General features: G+C 35.8%; 3 protein-coding genes across 4 annotated transcripts; 2 read left to right on the top strand and 1 right to left on the bottom strand.

Annotated features, from left to right (window-relative positions):
* Positions 1–1278: 1278 nt before the first annotated feature.
* On the bottom strand, positions 1279–4369 carry LOC123876977. Of its 2 annotated transcripts, none has more exons than XM_045923449.1 (4): positions 4095–4369; positions 3437–3680; positions 2503–2616; positions 1279–2093 (listed from the first exon to the last, which is right to left on the bottom strand). In XM_045923449.1, the coding sequence occupies exons 1-3, from the start codon at positions 4218–4220 to the stop codon at positions 2504–2506; spliced, it is 483 nt and encodes a 160-aa protein (XP_045779405.1). In that variant the 5' UTR covers positions 4221–4369; the 3' UTR covers positions 1279–2093; position 2503. The 2 variants fall into 2 exon arrangements, with proteins under 2 accessions (XP_045779405.1, XP_045779406.1); XM_045923450.1 differs by having other exon boundaries at positions 1279–2092; positions 2499–2616.
* Positions 4370–4761: 392 nt separating this feature from the next.
* On the top strand, positions 4762–6393 carry LOC123876976. Its single transcript, XM_045923447.1, has 2 exons — positions 4762–5173; positions 5648–6393. Exons 1-2 carry the CDS (start codon positions 4846–4848, stop codon positions 5872–5874), a joined length of 555 nt encoding a protein of 184 aa, XP_045779403.1. The 5' UTR covers positions 4762–4845; the 3' UTR covers positions 5875–6393.
* Positions 6394–7142: 749 nt separating this feature from the next.
* Positions 7143–9907, top strand: LOC123876978 (protein C19orf12 homolog). The gene is made up of 3 exons (XM_045923451.1): positions 7143–7471; positions 7877–8035; positions 8654–9907. Exons 1-3 carry the CDS (start codon positions 7384–7386, stop codon positions 8878–8880), a joined length of 474 nt encoding a protein of 157 aa, XP_045779407.1. The 5' UTR covers positions 7143–7383; the 3' UTR covers positions 8881–9907.
* The last annotated feature ends 4894 nt before the right edge of the window (positions 9908–14801 follow it).

The raw sequence follows: 14801 nt of genomic DNA on the forward strand, positions 1-14801 counted from the left end.
CTGAAAATTAATTTCGTTGCATACAATACAAAAACTTTTTGTTGAAATGCCTTCAGAGAAATCAATAAAGGTAATATCAGACTGGAGTAAATGTTCACTCCAGTGATTGTCTCATTTTATTTGACACTTTTGATTCATTTTTGTTTCATGATAGACAGAAATGAACAAAATATGAATCGGAGAATGGAACAAACGCAATTGAAACATATTAAACTTGGGCCAAGGATTTGAGGCAAATAAAAAAAAGTTGATTTTAAACGGTTTTTAATTACGACTAACATAAATTATTTTATTACTTAATACTATTATCAGTTTCCCTTTTTTTTACACCTTTGATGTCCCATACTTTGTGACATGACACAAAACTGTCAATTTGTGTCTGTGGTGTTTTAGATTTTTCTAAAAATATGTAGTTTTAAAATTACAGGGGCTCAAAGATTTGTATGAAAATTTTTAAGACCGCGTAACTTTGAAACCGAATATTTTAACAGAAATCTGGAAAACCGCAGACATAGATATTAGTTTCTAGAATATGTCTGCAAAATTTCATGGACTTTGGTTGCTTAATATTCAAATGAAATTGGAACTACGATTGTATGAAACGAGTAACGGAGAGAGCCCTGTTAAAGCTACTACCCACGATTCTGCGGCAGGACCGATTTAGGAGGCAGCTGATAGGGCAATCCAGGGTAGTCCCTACACACGACACTGACAAACTCAATTTGCCACAATCTAGGAGAATCGGTCGCATTGCCCTCCTGCTTGCCAATCTAGAATCCTACTTGGAATGATCCTATATACGACACGTAGGAGGCAATCTAGTATCCTACCGACTTTTTCAACCCTAAATCGGCCCTTGTTTTTATTCAGATACAAGTTAGCCCTTGACCGCAATTTCACCTGGTTGTAAATGATGGTGCAGTCTAAGATGGATGCGGGCTAACGTGGAAGGGGTATGGCAGTTGTTCTTAAACCCATACCTTTTTGGTTTCTACACGGTAAAGTACTGGAACGCTAAATCTCTTGGTGGCACGGCTTTGCCGGTAGGGTGGCAACTAGCCACGGCCGAAGCCTCCCACCAGACCAGACCAGAGATTTAGAAATTATAAAATTCCAAACTAATAAGACCACAGCGCTTACCACTGCATCAGGGCACTGCAGCAGTGTCGTAAGCAGAGGGCTTTAGCGGTACCCTATCAGTCTGGTTGCCGGAAATATCTGCATACTATACATCAATATAAAGACAGCTGTCCCTATTCTGAGTACCGTACTATTTTAGAAACTGTTTTTGTTATAAATGTAACTACTTTTTGCCCGTCAATAATTTAGTTTGTACACTTCGTGTACATTTTAATTGAATTAACAACTCTTATAACTTATTGTAACGAATTTTAGTGCTTAAACTAAATCGTGAAATAGGCAATTATTATTAAGTCAAAGTATTAACATTTTAGTGCCATCACACTACACTATGGTGAAATCTATAGACAAAAAGTTGCATCAAAATGGGTTTAATAATAAACTGTTAACCAATCAGAGACAGTTCTAAGCAACATAGGCTATCAATTTTATTGTATAAACTCTTTATTACACTAAAAAACTATTTTTGTTCAGTTAAATGAGAAGAAACTATTTTTGTTGATAAAATAATTGTGCTATTTTACATATTAACTGTACATAATATTACTATATTATAGTGCATACATTTTGAGAATGCACTCGCTATATATGGCTGAGATATATAGAGCGCACATTGACGTTGCTCAGACTTAAGACAGTTAAAACGAGACAGTGTTATACCGCTGGCATAAATCTGTCTCGTTTTAACTAAAACTTAAGTCTAAGCAAAGTCAAAGTGCACTCTATAGATTTCAACAACCTATGTATCATGTCAAAAGTACGATTTTAGTAATTAATCTAAGGATAAACCATACATGACAATTAATAATATTATGAGTGTGTTCTCGAAATTTATGCATTATTACTTACGTATACTTTAAAATTGATGAGGTAATTACTAATTACTGTGTAAATGTAAGACAAACTTTATTAAATTCCTTGTTACTACATTTTGTGTTTTTTATTTGACTCGCCTGCACGGTGATTCACTAACTCAGTGTCTAAATGAAACCACCAAGCTCATTTTTTAATCCTTTGAAGTTTTCTATCAAACAATATTTTAATATCACCCAGTGAAGCAGCGATGTAGAACCAACCAACCTCAGTGGCTATCATTCAACATAGACACAGAGTTCTTTCTTTCTTTCTCAGGGTTGGTTTCCACAATTAAACGTTTCTGTCGGTTGTGCGTGCAATGCCCCTCCCCACCTAAGTCTTCATTGCAGCCATCCAAGCTCGCTCCAGAAGCAGAGTAGACCGCCCTGGTTGCTAAGGGCTTCATGAAGTGAGGTTGGGGATCCCAAATGGCGCTCTCGTTCTGCCATGCCCGTGTACTCTAGGAGCATGTAGAGTTGAGTTAGCGAACCACCTAGCTGTGCAGGCCTTAGAACCGAGAGGGCACTCCGTTCATGAACATGTTCATATCAATGAACATATCATCATTGTTCTCCTCTTCATCGTCCTCCTCCATATCTATATCTTGATTGAGATTCATATCTGAAACAATAATGGTGATATTACTCGTGGAGTGTGGGTTATGTCTGTAATTTCAAGATTTTGTTTTTGCTTCCCTTGTAAAAATTAGTTCACGCAAGTACACTATTTTATTTGCCAGCTTGGTGAAGAAAAAAGTGAGGAATCCTTCATGTCTGAGAGTTCTCCATAATGGTCTAAAAGGTGTGTGAAGTCTACTAACTCTCACTCAGCATGATGGACTATGGCCTAAGCTCTTCTCATTATGAGGGTATCCACCGGTTCTTACTAGTGGGCCAGTGGGTTGATGATGGATGATACTTTGCTTTAAAATTAATCCAGCAAAATTTTTTATGGGAAAAAATTGCAAATTGGTACAGAAATCAGTGTGCATACATTAAAACAAGTGTAAAATAAAAATTTATAACACCCCCCATGATCCAAAGTATTTGAGTTTTCCAAAACATCATTTTCAAATAAATAATTATGTATTTAGGCAACGTCCATCTTGACATTTGTCTATTGACATAATATTATGAACCTAACGGTTATCTAACCTTCTTTTCTACAAGAAAACTAGAAAAGAGCTGATAACTCTTAAACGGCTGAACCAATTTTTTTAGATTATAGCTAAGATCACTCTCGATCAAGCCACCTTTCAAACAAAAAAAACTAAATTAAAATCGGTTCATTCGTTTAGGCGCTACGATGCCACAGACAGATACACAGATACACAGATACACACGTCAAACTTATAACACCCCTCTTTTTGGGTTGGGGGTTAAAAACACGCCAAATTGAGAACCATCTCCTTTTCGGAAGTTGTTTAAAAACATGTACTCACCAAAAACAGCATTATTGACAAGTAAGTCTAGCTCCTCATCATTGACAGTTGCTCCGTCAAGCCTCAACTCTTCAACTTCATTCTGTTCTGTGCCCTTTGCTGTGGAGTTCTGCATCAAGTTCAGCGCGTCTGTTGGCTCTTTGATCTCTTCTTCTGGAACTTGGGATTCTGGTGATGCTGGCATGCTCAACTTAGAGTTTTTTTTGAGCATTGATTTCATACTCTCCAGATGAAGTCTTTCTATCTGAATAGAATAAAACATGCTGGATAGAAGCAGGTGTTACTTTGCAGAAGTCCATGGTTTTTAGAGTTCTGTACACAATGGGACCTTATTACTAAGCGTCTCCTTTCTGTCCATCTATCTGTCGGCGGGCTGTATCTCATAAACCTTAAGAGCAAATGAACCTCTTTCCAGTGAATTAATAACTTGCATTATTTAAATACTTAACTATAATTTAGTGCTCACAAGGTGCTCACGCTTACTACTACGTACGTAGTTCAGATTAAGTTACGGTTAGGATTGTAATATCTACAGTGCAAATATATGAACCGGTGTAGGTTTTAAATTTTTCAGGATCTCTCAATTTTATTAACCTCAAGATTTTTTTAATCATTATTTTGTTCAAACTGGGTTAGCAAATCACTGTGTTCCCCTCACCTGTAAACAGTTGCGTTGGTTCTTTATTTTATTGAGTGCTCCTAATATCCATTTCTGTTCAGCCAAGAGCTGGAACTCCTCTGACATTCTTAGCCCCAACCTTTGGTATACACCCTCATAAGACATGATGATAAAACTTGGAACCAGTTATTCAGTGCCTAGGTATTTCAATGTATTTATCGGATTTTTTGCGTTTAATTTTGTTGAATGCAGTTAATTTTGATGTTGCAAAACAAAACAATATTTGTGAATTTTGTTTTGCTTTAGTCTTTGTCCTTTTTTTTTTAATTTATTTTACGGGCCGGGATAACAGTCCTTTAAGGCCTCTTTGTCCTTTGATTGGTTTTAACCACAGACCAGGAAGTTTTGACCAGTTTTGACGTGGTTTTGACAGAAAACCATAGAATGATAGACAATGGAATCATGTGTGCACAGATAACTCTCTCATTTGAGCAACTTGGATCATTTCCTATTTTCTTTTCTTGTTTTTTTCTGTATTAACTAACTAGTTATGTAAATATTAATAATTTATAGGTTTAAAAAATATTTTTTAAAGAGATAAAATATAATTTAGAAAAATTAAAATTGTGCACAGATTTGCATTCTCTGTTAAATTGAGTTGATTTGAGGGTAGACAAAAAATTAAACACAGCAGTTGACCGTTTCTATATTGCATCGTCATTCGCTAGTCGCTCTCGTCACGCGCTGTACGCAATATCTGCCTCAAGCTCTGAGCTGTGAAACGAGAAAAATGAATTCCTTCTCTGCATCTTCCAGTTGTGATTCGTCCGATTCAGATATTGAAAGCGAATTCGAAATATGCTGCAGACCAGGAGGATCGTGTTCTAGGGGCACCAGCAGCCTACCCTTCGACCCTACATCTATCGAAAACGTGATTCTATCCATCAGCGACAAATTCAACTTCCGTGTGCTTCTAAACGATAGTCGAACAAAGAAAGCTGTTATCGTTACTGCCGGGCTAACGTTAGCCGGAAGTCTGATCGGGAAGCACTATGGAGGGAAAGCTGGTGCGGCGGTGGGCGGTGCGATTGGTGGAGTTTGTGGGCTTGGAGTTGTCGGTAAGAATATTTTCTCGAAACTTCTCTCTTTTAATGTTCTACATCTTTGAAAACTAGTAACTATTTATCCCTTATGTTGTTTAGCCTTTAGATTTTAGAAGTAAGTTGGTACTAGAATGCTGTTCTTGGAATTATCACAATTTCTTAACAATTATACGATTAAAAAGCTTGAAAGGTTTAATTTTCCTAACAATTGAAATGCTTCATTATTTAAATTGCACCCACCGATATGTTATTTTATTCACCGGACATTTTGTTTGACCTTAGTCCGACCTTACCTTTATAATTTATTCATTAACAGGGTATTTCGATGTTCAAAGTCCAAAGTACATTTTATATACGGGAATGAACCTGTGCAAATGGTTGATTTACTTAACAATAATTCAAAAGCACCTGTAAAAGTTTAATTTGAATAAACCATCTTACTATGCACTTCTCAATATAGCTCACTTAAACCGAATGTCTTTGTTTCAGCCGTATCAATGCGTGATATTTGGCAAGATATAAAGGAAAAGCTGTGGGAACTATTTGATATCGTCTACGATTACCTAGCTGGACTGGGAATCGAGGATTACAAAATGGCTGCCAAGTTCTTGATGCAAAATAGTGGACACAGCTCGCAGCTAGCCATGCTTATTCTGCAGGTCTCTTCTGATATTTTAGGGAAACAAATATTATCCAGCTTATCCGCTAGTTTATAAAGATGGCTTTGATGTGCTTACTCCTAAATTTAGTATATTTGAATGACTAATTTTTACCCGACTGCGGCGCAGCCCAAAGGAGGGTTATGTGTTTGACCTGTGTGTATGTTTAACTGATATTAGACTAGACAGAACTACATATTAGGACTAGGTAGGTACCTAAACTGTAACTTACTTGACTTATTATAATTAACAAAGACGCCTTATGAATATTTTGACTCTGTATACCAAAAAGATGTGACTAGGATAATAATTTATGTTTTAGGAGATAGGTATAGAAAAATGAATACTATTTTGTAATTTTTTGGTTATTTTAATTATTCTGAACAGGTTTCTACAGGCTGATACTTAAATATGTTTCTTGCTTTATTTTGTAACTATGTTGTATTTTTAAATGTTCTTTCCAAATAAATAGGGAGGTATAATAGCTTGTTTGTAAAAATGTTGAAATAAAATGTATTTGTATTAACAATAGATAATAATAATGTGAAAATAAAGAAATAAGTTGCGAATTTAATATTTATGTGGTTTTATTTCGTGCAATATTTTTACAATGTTGTTGACTGTCATATTTAAACACAATTGCAGTCTGGATGAAACTAGGCTTCCTTTTCTTTAGTAGTAACCCAAAGTACAGTTAAGTTAACCCTAACATAGAACCTACAAACCCTAAAAAAGAGTAAAGTAACTAGAATGTGTAGAAGTTCTAAGGGTTCGAAGTTCAAGTAACTCGAAATAACGGTACTTCATACACAAAGTACTCTGTGGGTAGTTCAGGTTGTCTTTCCGCAATCGAGTCTGTGATTTGACAAATGACAGCACAACAACTGTCATATTCGTTTTTCCAATTACCAATGCTGCCAATTTAGCGACAAAGTCGTCAGATTTAGCGACATTTTGAAACTATTGGCCACTTTTATCCACTTTTAGCGACAAAAAATATTTAGCTTTCTTTATCCACTTTGTTGAATTTTTTTTTCCAATGAAATAGAGATCACGGTATTACATACAGATAACTTGTACCTTCGAGAATGAGGCTGCTTTGCTTCTAAAAGTTACTCCCTTGGTGTACTTTTTGTATTAGATGACAATGAATTAGAGTTAGATTTCATTTAAAAATATGTATATAATATTATATAATATTAATCATCATTTTATTTTGTAGTGATTTTCTATTCTGATTTCAGCTACTTCTAGTAACTTTTAACAATAATTTTCTACATCTGGCGACTTTTCGGAGGCGGCATAGCGACAAACGGATTTAAAGAGTTGGCAGCACACTGTTTGTAAATTTTTAATCTGTATTTTAAATGGTAAAACTGGGTAAAACTTTTTTTGTCGGTGATGGTGTAAATATTTTGGATTTGTACTGGAATAAAATTCGAACATAATTTTCGTCATTTAATTTGGCTGTGCTCCAAGTCCAAAGCATCAGAAGACAGTAATCAAGCTGAAAATTAAAATCAAAACACGTAATATTTTTGTTTTTGTGCGTAATAATAAATCACGATGTCCTCTCTCGTTGAACCCTATTATAATATGACGACACAAATAAATTTTGACCAACGATGGATTGAGGGAATCATACTTAAATTAGGTAACTTGCTTATTTTATCATATTTTATCAAAAACCCTTACAATAGTCAGAGTAAGATGTCCAGCAGCTTAGATTAGAAACTGCGTTATTATTGTACGTAAATCAGATCATCTGGTAGACGATCATTTCAAGGCCTTTTGAACCTTTTGAAGTCCCGAATTCCGTATTTTGTTGCCTGCTCGGCATTTTAAGTTGAACTTTTTTTGTAAAAGTAGACAACCTTGATTCGAATGGAATTTTTGTATCCTTAACTATTGTTGCCTTCATATTATATATATGGCATAGAAGAACTTTATGTAGAAGCGCTTTAAAAAGTTGATTGATTTTGGAGGAATTTTACCTTCCTCTGTGCCTCGAACTTATAAAAGTGGTAGTATTGTTAATGTATCAGTATTTATTTTACAGCCGATGCATTTGAGATAAGAGTGAAATGGGATACGGAGGCGGCCATGTTAACAGGGGCCTTTGCCCTGGCGGGTGGGCTAGTGGGAGGGTATGCTGGCGGCAGGATGGGGGCTGCGTTGGGCGCGGGCCTTGGTGGAGCAGCTGGTTTTGGGGTATCAAGTGAGTTTTATTTTATAACTAGACTACCTTGCCTGGGACTTCATCCACGTGGTCTACACAAATTTCAAATCCCCATCTTACCCCTTACCCCCTTAAGGGTTGAATAATCCTTTAGCAGATGTCTGCGTTATAATAGATATGTGCATGCCAAATTTCAGCCTAATCCGTCTAGTTATTTGAGCTGTGCATCAGTAGATCAGTTAGTCAATCACCTATCCTTTTATGTACATAGCTACACAAGCTGATGCCCCAGACTTTGCCCACGTGGATTTAAGATACTGTGGCAACTCTGATTTTCTGGGACAAAAAGTAGCCTATGTCACTACTATAGTGACACAAGCTACTTTTTATCCCATTACTTTAATTATACCCATCCAAAAAGTCACGTCTATCCGTTGCTTCGTTGTTACGTGGTTGAAGGACAAACCAACAAACAGATAAACCCGATAGCAAACACTTTCAAATCTCTAATATTATGGGTAGCGATGATGCTTGCGACTTTAGTCTACTTTTTCATCCCTAAAATTATAGAATAGACCAAATTTTTTGAATAAGTTGAACATTTTGGAATATATTGCTAATTCCAATTACATAAAGCATTGTTTTTCTACATTACAGCCATGGTGTCGCTTACAGAAATCTGGGACTCGGTCAAAGCCAAGCTAAAGGAGCTGGTATACATAGTGTTCAACTACTTGCGTCGCCTCGACCCTGCGGACTACGTCCATGCTCTCAACGTGCTCATGGCTTGCTCGGCAAGTAAGCGTGAGCTAGTCATGACTATTCTGGATTTTGTCGCTCACAAACTGGGCCGGGAAGTCATTTCTAGCATCACAGCTGCATAGTTATTCCTTGTAATCATTACATGATTTAGCAGTGAACGATAAAGCATAGAACGCGCATTTCTAACAATAATTATTAGGAAATCGCCGTGAATACACGTCGGTTTTAATCGTATCAGGGTATTGATTAGTTCCTACTCTGTATCATGCGGCAATGACCGCTACTGTGATAAGCTAACACAAAGTTAGTTACAGAAGTTCAATTGAATTGATCACGTGTGGTACAATATGCACTGGCCATCACGGTAGAGATTTCGTTACGCTGTAAAAGCGTACGAATATTTCTATGCTTTGTCATTCACTGTGATTTGGTATTTTAGGGGTTTGGTGCTTCAATAATTTTTAAGTCGTTTTTGAACTTACCAAGGAACAGTTATCCAAATGTTTTTACTTTGAAGGAAATATTGTGTACAATATTAGCGCCAATATTTCTTCTGTTCCTATATAATTAGTCTAGTTATAAACTGGCAATTTTACCTGATTAGTAATAAAAAGATATTGAATCTCAAAAAAGTATTGCAACTTTATTTTTAATTAATGATAAATTAGATGCTATTGGTTAAGCTATATTTTTTTATAAATCACCACAAGAAATGGTTATTGTTTTGTTAAGACTGAAAATTAAATAGTAGTCAAGAGTTTTTTTCGTATCAATAAAGTTGCCCAGTACTTAAATTAGGTATTATGTTTAGAGATTATCTGTGTTATATAATGCATACAAAATGAGATTTCACTCACCATTTTGACGTGACAACGTCTTATAATTCGATAGACCGGCTCTAAAGTATGATTTAGGCCTTATTTTAAAGGTGAACCCATGCAAGCGAGTGAGTTCTCATTTTGTACAAACTATATCTATGTGTGACTTGCACTCTGTGCCTTATTAAAGAATTTTTTAATTCGTTTTAACAATCTCACTGCTCAAATAATATGTATGAATCACAATTTGTGGATTAGGTACCTATCTAATAGGTTTTAAGGTGGAGACATATCACATTTTTGTGTAAAATAAAAGTATTATTTTAAAGAATTACTAGTTTCATTTATTATGGGGTATAACCATCAGAGTTTAAGTTGAAAGTTGAGAGTGATTCGCTAATGCAGTGTTCAACACTTAATGATAGCCACCGACCTCATATTTTGAAATTAGTTGTAAACTAGCCGATGCCCGCGTGGATTTAGGTTTTTCGAAATCCCGTGGAAACTCTGATTTTCCGGAATAAAAACTAGCTTATGTGCTAATCCAGGATATTATCTATCTCCATTCCAAATTTCAGCCAAATCCGTCCAGTGGTTTTTGCGTGAAGGAGTAACAAACATACACACACACACACACATACAAACTTTCGCCTTTATAATATTAGTGTGATTGCTGCTTCACTGACTCATACTATAGTGCGTTTCATCGGTAGTACCTATGGTGTTATGTTGGCTCCCCTGTCTGTTGGGTGGTTGTTGGCACCATATTGGCATGAGAAGACGCAGATTTTGTTTATTTTCATTTGATTTTCATTCCATTCATTCAGGAAAATCAAATGAAAATAAACAAAATCGCGTCTTCTTATGCAAATATCGTGCCAATGACTTGGACAAACAGGGGAGCCAACATAACGCCATAGGTACTATTCGATGAAACGCACTATAAAGGTGAACACACACTTATCCGAGTCAAACGAAACGTAATGAAACTTCGCACACTTCCGAATTGCACGGTTTCATAATCAGAAGTGTGTCCTTCCCGTCCTCACCTATGGTGCTGAAACGTGGACACTGACAAATGGCCTTGTTCACAAATTCAAAGTTGCTCAGCGAGCTATGGAGAGGGCTATGTTAGGAGTTTCACTGAGGGATAAGATCCGAAATGAGGAGATCCGCAGGAGAACCAAGGTCACTGACATAGCCCAAACTATTAGCAAGCTGAAGTGGCAGTGGGCAGGCCATGCCTGTCGTAGAGGCGATGGCCGTTGGAGCCGGAAAGTCCTTGAGTGGAGACCGCGTTTAAGCAAACGTAGTGTGGGACGCCCTCCAGCACGATGGACCGACGATATAAAGCGGCTGGCGGGAAGTGGCTGGATGAGGAAGGCTGAGGACCGGGTGTGGTGGCGCTCTATAGGGAAGGCCTATGTCCAACAGTGGACGTCCACAGGCTGATGATGATGATGATGATGATGATAATCAGAATTCCAAAATTCGTTTCGTTCAATTCGGATAAGTGTGTGTTTACCTTAAAATAATTTTTCATAAAAAACTTTCAATACCTAGGTTATAAAAGAAAGTCAGAATAGGATTTAAAATGCTTTATTTATTTATCATCATTAATGACAAAATAAGGTACAATAGCGTCACATCTAATAAATTACTTAAAACGACACAATTTCTAGACAATTTGTAGATACCTCAAAAATAGACTCAGACTGGAATTAAACACTCGAAAATATAAGTAGGACATAAGCAAAGATTCATAGAGGTAAAGACTACAACTCCAGATAGATAAAGTTCACACATTCATATTTTAAAAAGTGAAGCAAATTCGTATACACACGTATGGTCTACAGTGAAGTGTGTGGGTGACAGACTGCATGCAAGGCAACTTGTTTGCTTGTTCTATATGGACTTTTGAAGCCGACTGTACCTATTTGTGTGCGACATAATGCATAGACGCATAGATTAGGTATATTATTTACGCACCTTTGGGTAAAACGACACCTACGAGTTTGCTTCAAAACATGGCTGCCTGATACCAGTCTAAGTCATTGATAAAAGGTGTCTACAAAGAGAGTGTATATTATTAACAGCTATTTTGAATGTTAAGTACATACATACTATCTCACTAACCGTTACCTTCTATATTATTATTAGATAATAAATAGATTTATTTTATCCTAATAGGAATGTCTACATTTAGGTGTGCGAAATTTTTCGTCTAACACATAGACATAACTTAGTTTATTATTACTTTGTAACTACAATTTTGGTAAGTACATGAACAATAAAAATAAATAAATAAATAATTTATGCAAATAAATAAATAAAATTAGTGTCTGTCTGAAATTTCTATTCTAAGACTGGCCACACATTATCAGGAAGTTTTCTGACGGACATTTTGCATTGCGTCGAACAGAAGACATCGATGGCGTCGATTCTGATGTTTTTCTCTAAACTAAAAGAGTAGGTATCTGCATCCTTTTCTTTTTAATATTGCTAAAAAAGGGACAGAACATAAATTTTACATTTAAAGACTCAGGCTCACGACTATCGACTGAAGTCACGAGGTTTGACAGTTCTAAATTAAATTAGGTATGTCTGTCCCATTCTTATTACATTGGTAAGAATAAGATGCGAATACTCTAAATTATAAAATTTAGTTTCGCTCAGAATCAGTAGCATTATTCTTTATTACTTAATATGTAGTTTCTTAGCCTATTAAGGTACTGTCAGCTTGATTCTACAGAAATAAATTCCTGTTAAATAAATACTTTACACCCGTTAAAATTATTAGTAGGTAAGTGATAATTCTGTTGTACACAAACTACTAAATTAAAACGACAGGTCTCTGATAATACTCCTTGCGGAAAGGATCCTTTATATAATAATAATAACTTTCCGCAATAATATCCTTTTCTGCAAGGAGTATTATGATTATTTATTGGAAGTTGTTTAGCAACAGAATTAGCCACACTGTCATGAATAAATGAGATTTCCCATCTTTTTTAATGATTTTTTGTGATTTGATATATTTTGTAATAAAATAATTAAAATAAATCACTGACATAGTACAACAAAAATAAATAACAACAATTGTACAAATAACGTTTAACTTTTTTTTGTCAATCGGACCAAAACAAACGTGGTTGGTTTTTGACGACCTCCCTGGCACAGTGGTCTTATTAGTGGAAGGTCCCGGGTTCGATTCCCGGCAGGGTTTGGGATTTTATAATTTCTAAATCACTGGTCTGGTCTGGTGGGAGGCTTCGGCCGTGGCTAGTTACCACCCTGCAGGCAAAGCCATGCCGTCAAGCGATTTAACGTTGCGGTATGATGCCGTGTAGAGAAACCAAAGAGTGATTAATTAAAACGTGATTTAATAAAAACTACCATAGCCTATACCCCTTCCAGGTTAGCCCACTTCCATCTTAGACTGCATTATCACTTACCACTAGGTGAGATTGCAGTCAAGGGTTAACTGTAATATGTTTTTTGTAACTTGAACTGCTAATTAGGAACAGCCTGGACCAAAGCCTTGTGATATATTTTTATATTATTAAGTACCTACTAATAAAATAAATATACACTTAGGTAAGTAATATTTTGTGTGCTTCAGAAGCTCTATTGCCTAAGATTATGTTAATTAATCATTATTTTTATAATATTTAACAAGAGATTGTGTAAATCAGCCCAAACTTAACTATTCCAAACTAATCACAACATAATAATAACATAATTATTAGGAAATATTGTTAGTAACACACTAACTGTAAATGTATTTGTAAATGTGCCATAAATCCTATTTTGTATGGGACTTAGTATAGAATAAAATATTATTTCTTCATTTAATCTGGTTCCCCTTCAAACTTGACCCCTGGAGTTGAAAAAAGGCTTCAATCGAATCATTATGGGTCTACCAGAATTTCAAACGTGAGGATGGCTTTGAGCTACCATAGTGGAATTCAGTGGTAAATTATGTAAACCAGCGTCGTACAACTATTTTCTTTTTAATTTATAGTCTAGCGCTTGGCTGCAATCATATCTGGTGACAAGTGATAATGCAGCTCAAGGGCGGTTACGCACTCATCCCATCCGAGTTCGTAAAAATACGTTATAGAACTATTTGTATGGTAGCTTACGCAATAGCTCCGACTTCTCATCCGAGTTCTCTCCGACATCCGTGAGAATATCTCGGATGTGCCTCGGATTCAAATCGGATGACGTAGATATCGTCGTCTTAGAGTGAAAACCTCGGGCATGCATTTTTGCTCAAATTTATTTTATTGCGTTTCTAGGAAGAAAACCTCGCAACGCACATCCTGATCTGACTAATTTGTTCATTCGATACTCGTAACGCCATCTATGACATTAAATGAGAAACTCGTAAATACTCGCTTCTGTCAGTTTGGCGTGAAAACCTTGGAACGAACGTTTCGTTTCATATTTAAAAATTGCTTACTTGAGTTGATTTTGCTGTTGCTGTATAATAGTGTATAATTTAGTGTTTATAAAACATAATAGATGCCATACGAAAATTTTACAGCATGCAGGTTTTTCTTCCTCCTGAAAAGTTACTTCTTTTATACTTACGAGGTTTTCACTCTAAGCCGTCGATATGTCAAAGATGTCCACTGAATAACTTGGATTTGGATCAGAGTTTAGTGCATAAGCATTCAATATCCGAATTAGATATGACTTGACTGATATATTGACTCTGATACGTGCGTAACCGCTCTAAGATGGAGTGCGCTTGTCTAGAAGATGCCTATTTACTCTTGACTTGAAGGTACCCATATTAAAATTTGAGGGGAAATTGATGCCGGAAGGGCGTTCCATATCGAAGAAGTAAATCGCTTCGTACGTTTCCGTGAAAAAAAAAAACCACAATACTGTTTCGACTGATTTAGACAATCTCTATTATTCGTAAGATTAGGAATAAGTTAAGGAACATTTGTATTTGTTGTGGAGATCCCGCCTCATAAATAAATATGAATAAATGAAGGATAATGTTTCTTTCCCTCATAATACAGTTTTTTAAATACAAGAAAATCAACAAAAATCCACGCAAAAACAACATACCACCACCATAAAGATAAATTAATTATTACTAGATAACTTCGAATTTATTCGTAAACGTGCAAAATTTTTAATTTTAACAAATGAATAGCATTTTTGTTACGAATTATTAAGGCCTTTTATTACCCTGATATCAGGCGGTT

The sequence above is a fragment of the Maniola jurtina genome, chromosome 22, assembly GCF_905333055.1.
Source record: "Maniola jurtina chromosome 22, ilManJurt1.1, whole genome shotgun sequence".
Taxonomy (NCBI): Eukaryota; Metazoa; Arthropoda; class Insecta; order Lepidoptera; family Nymphalidae; genus Maniola; species Maniola jurtina.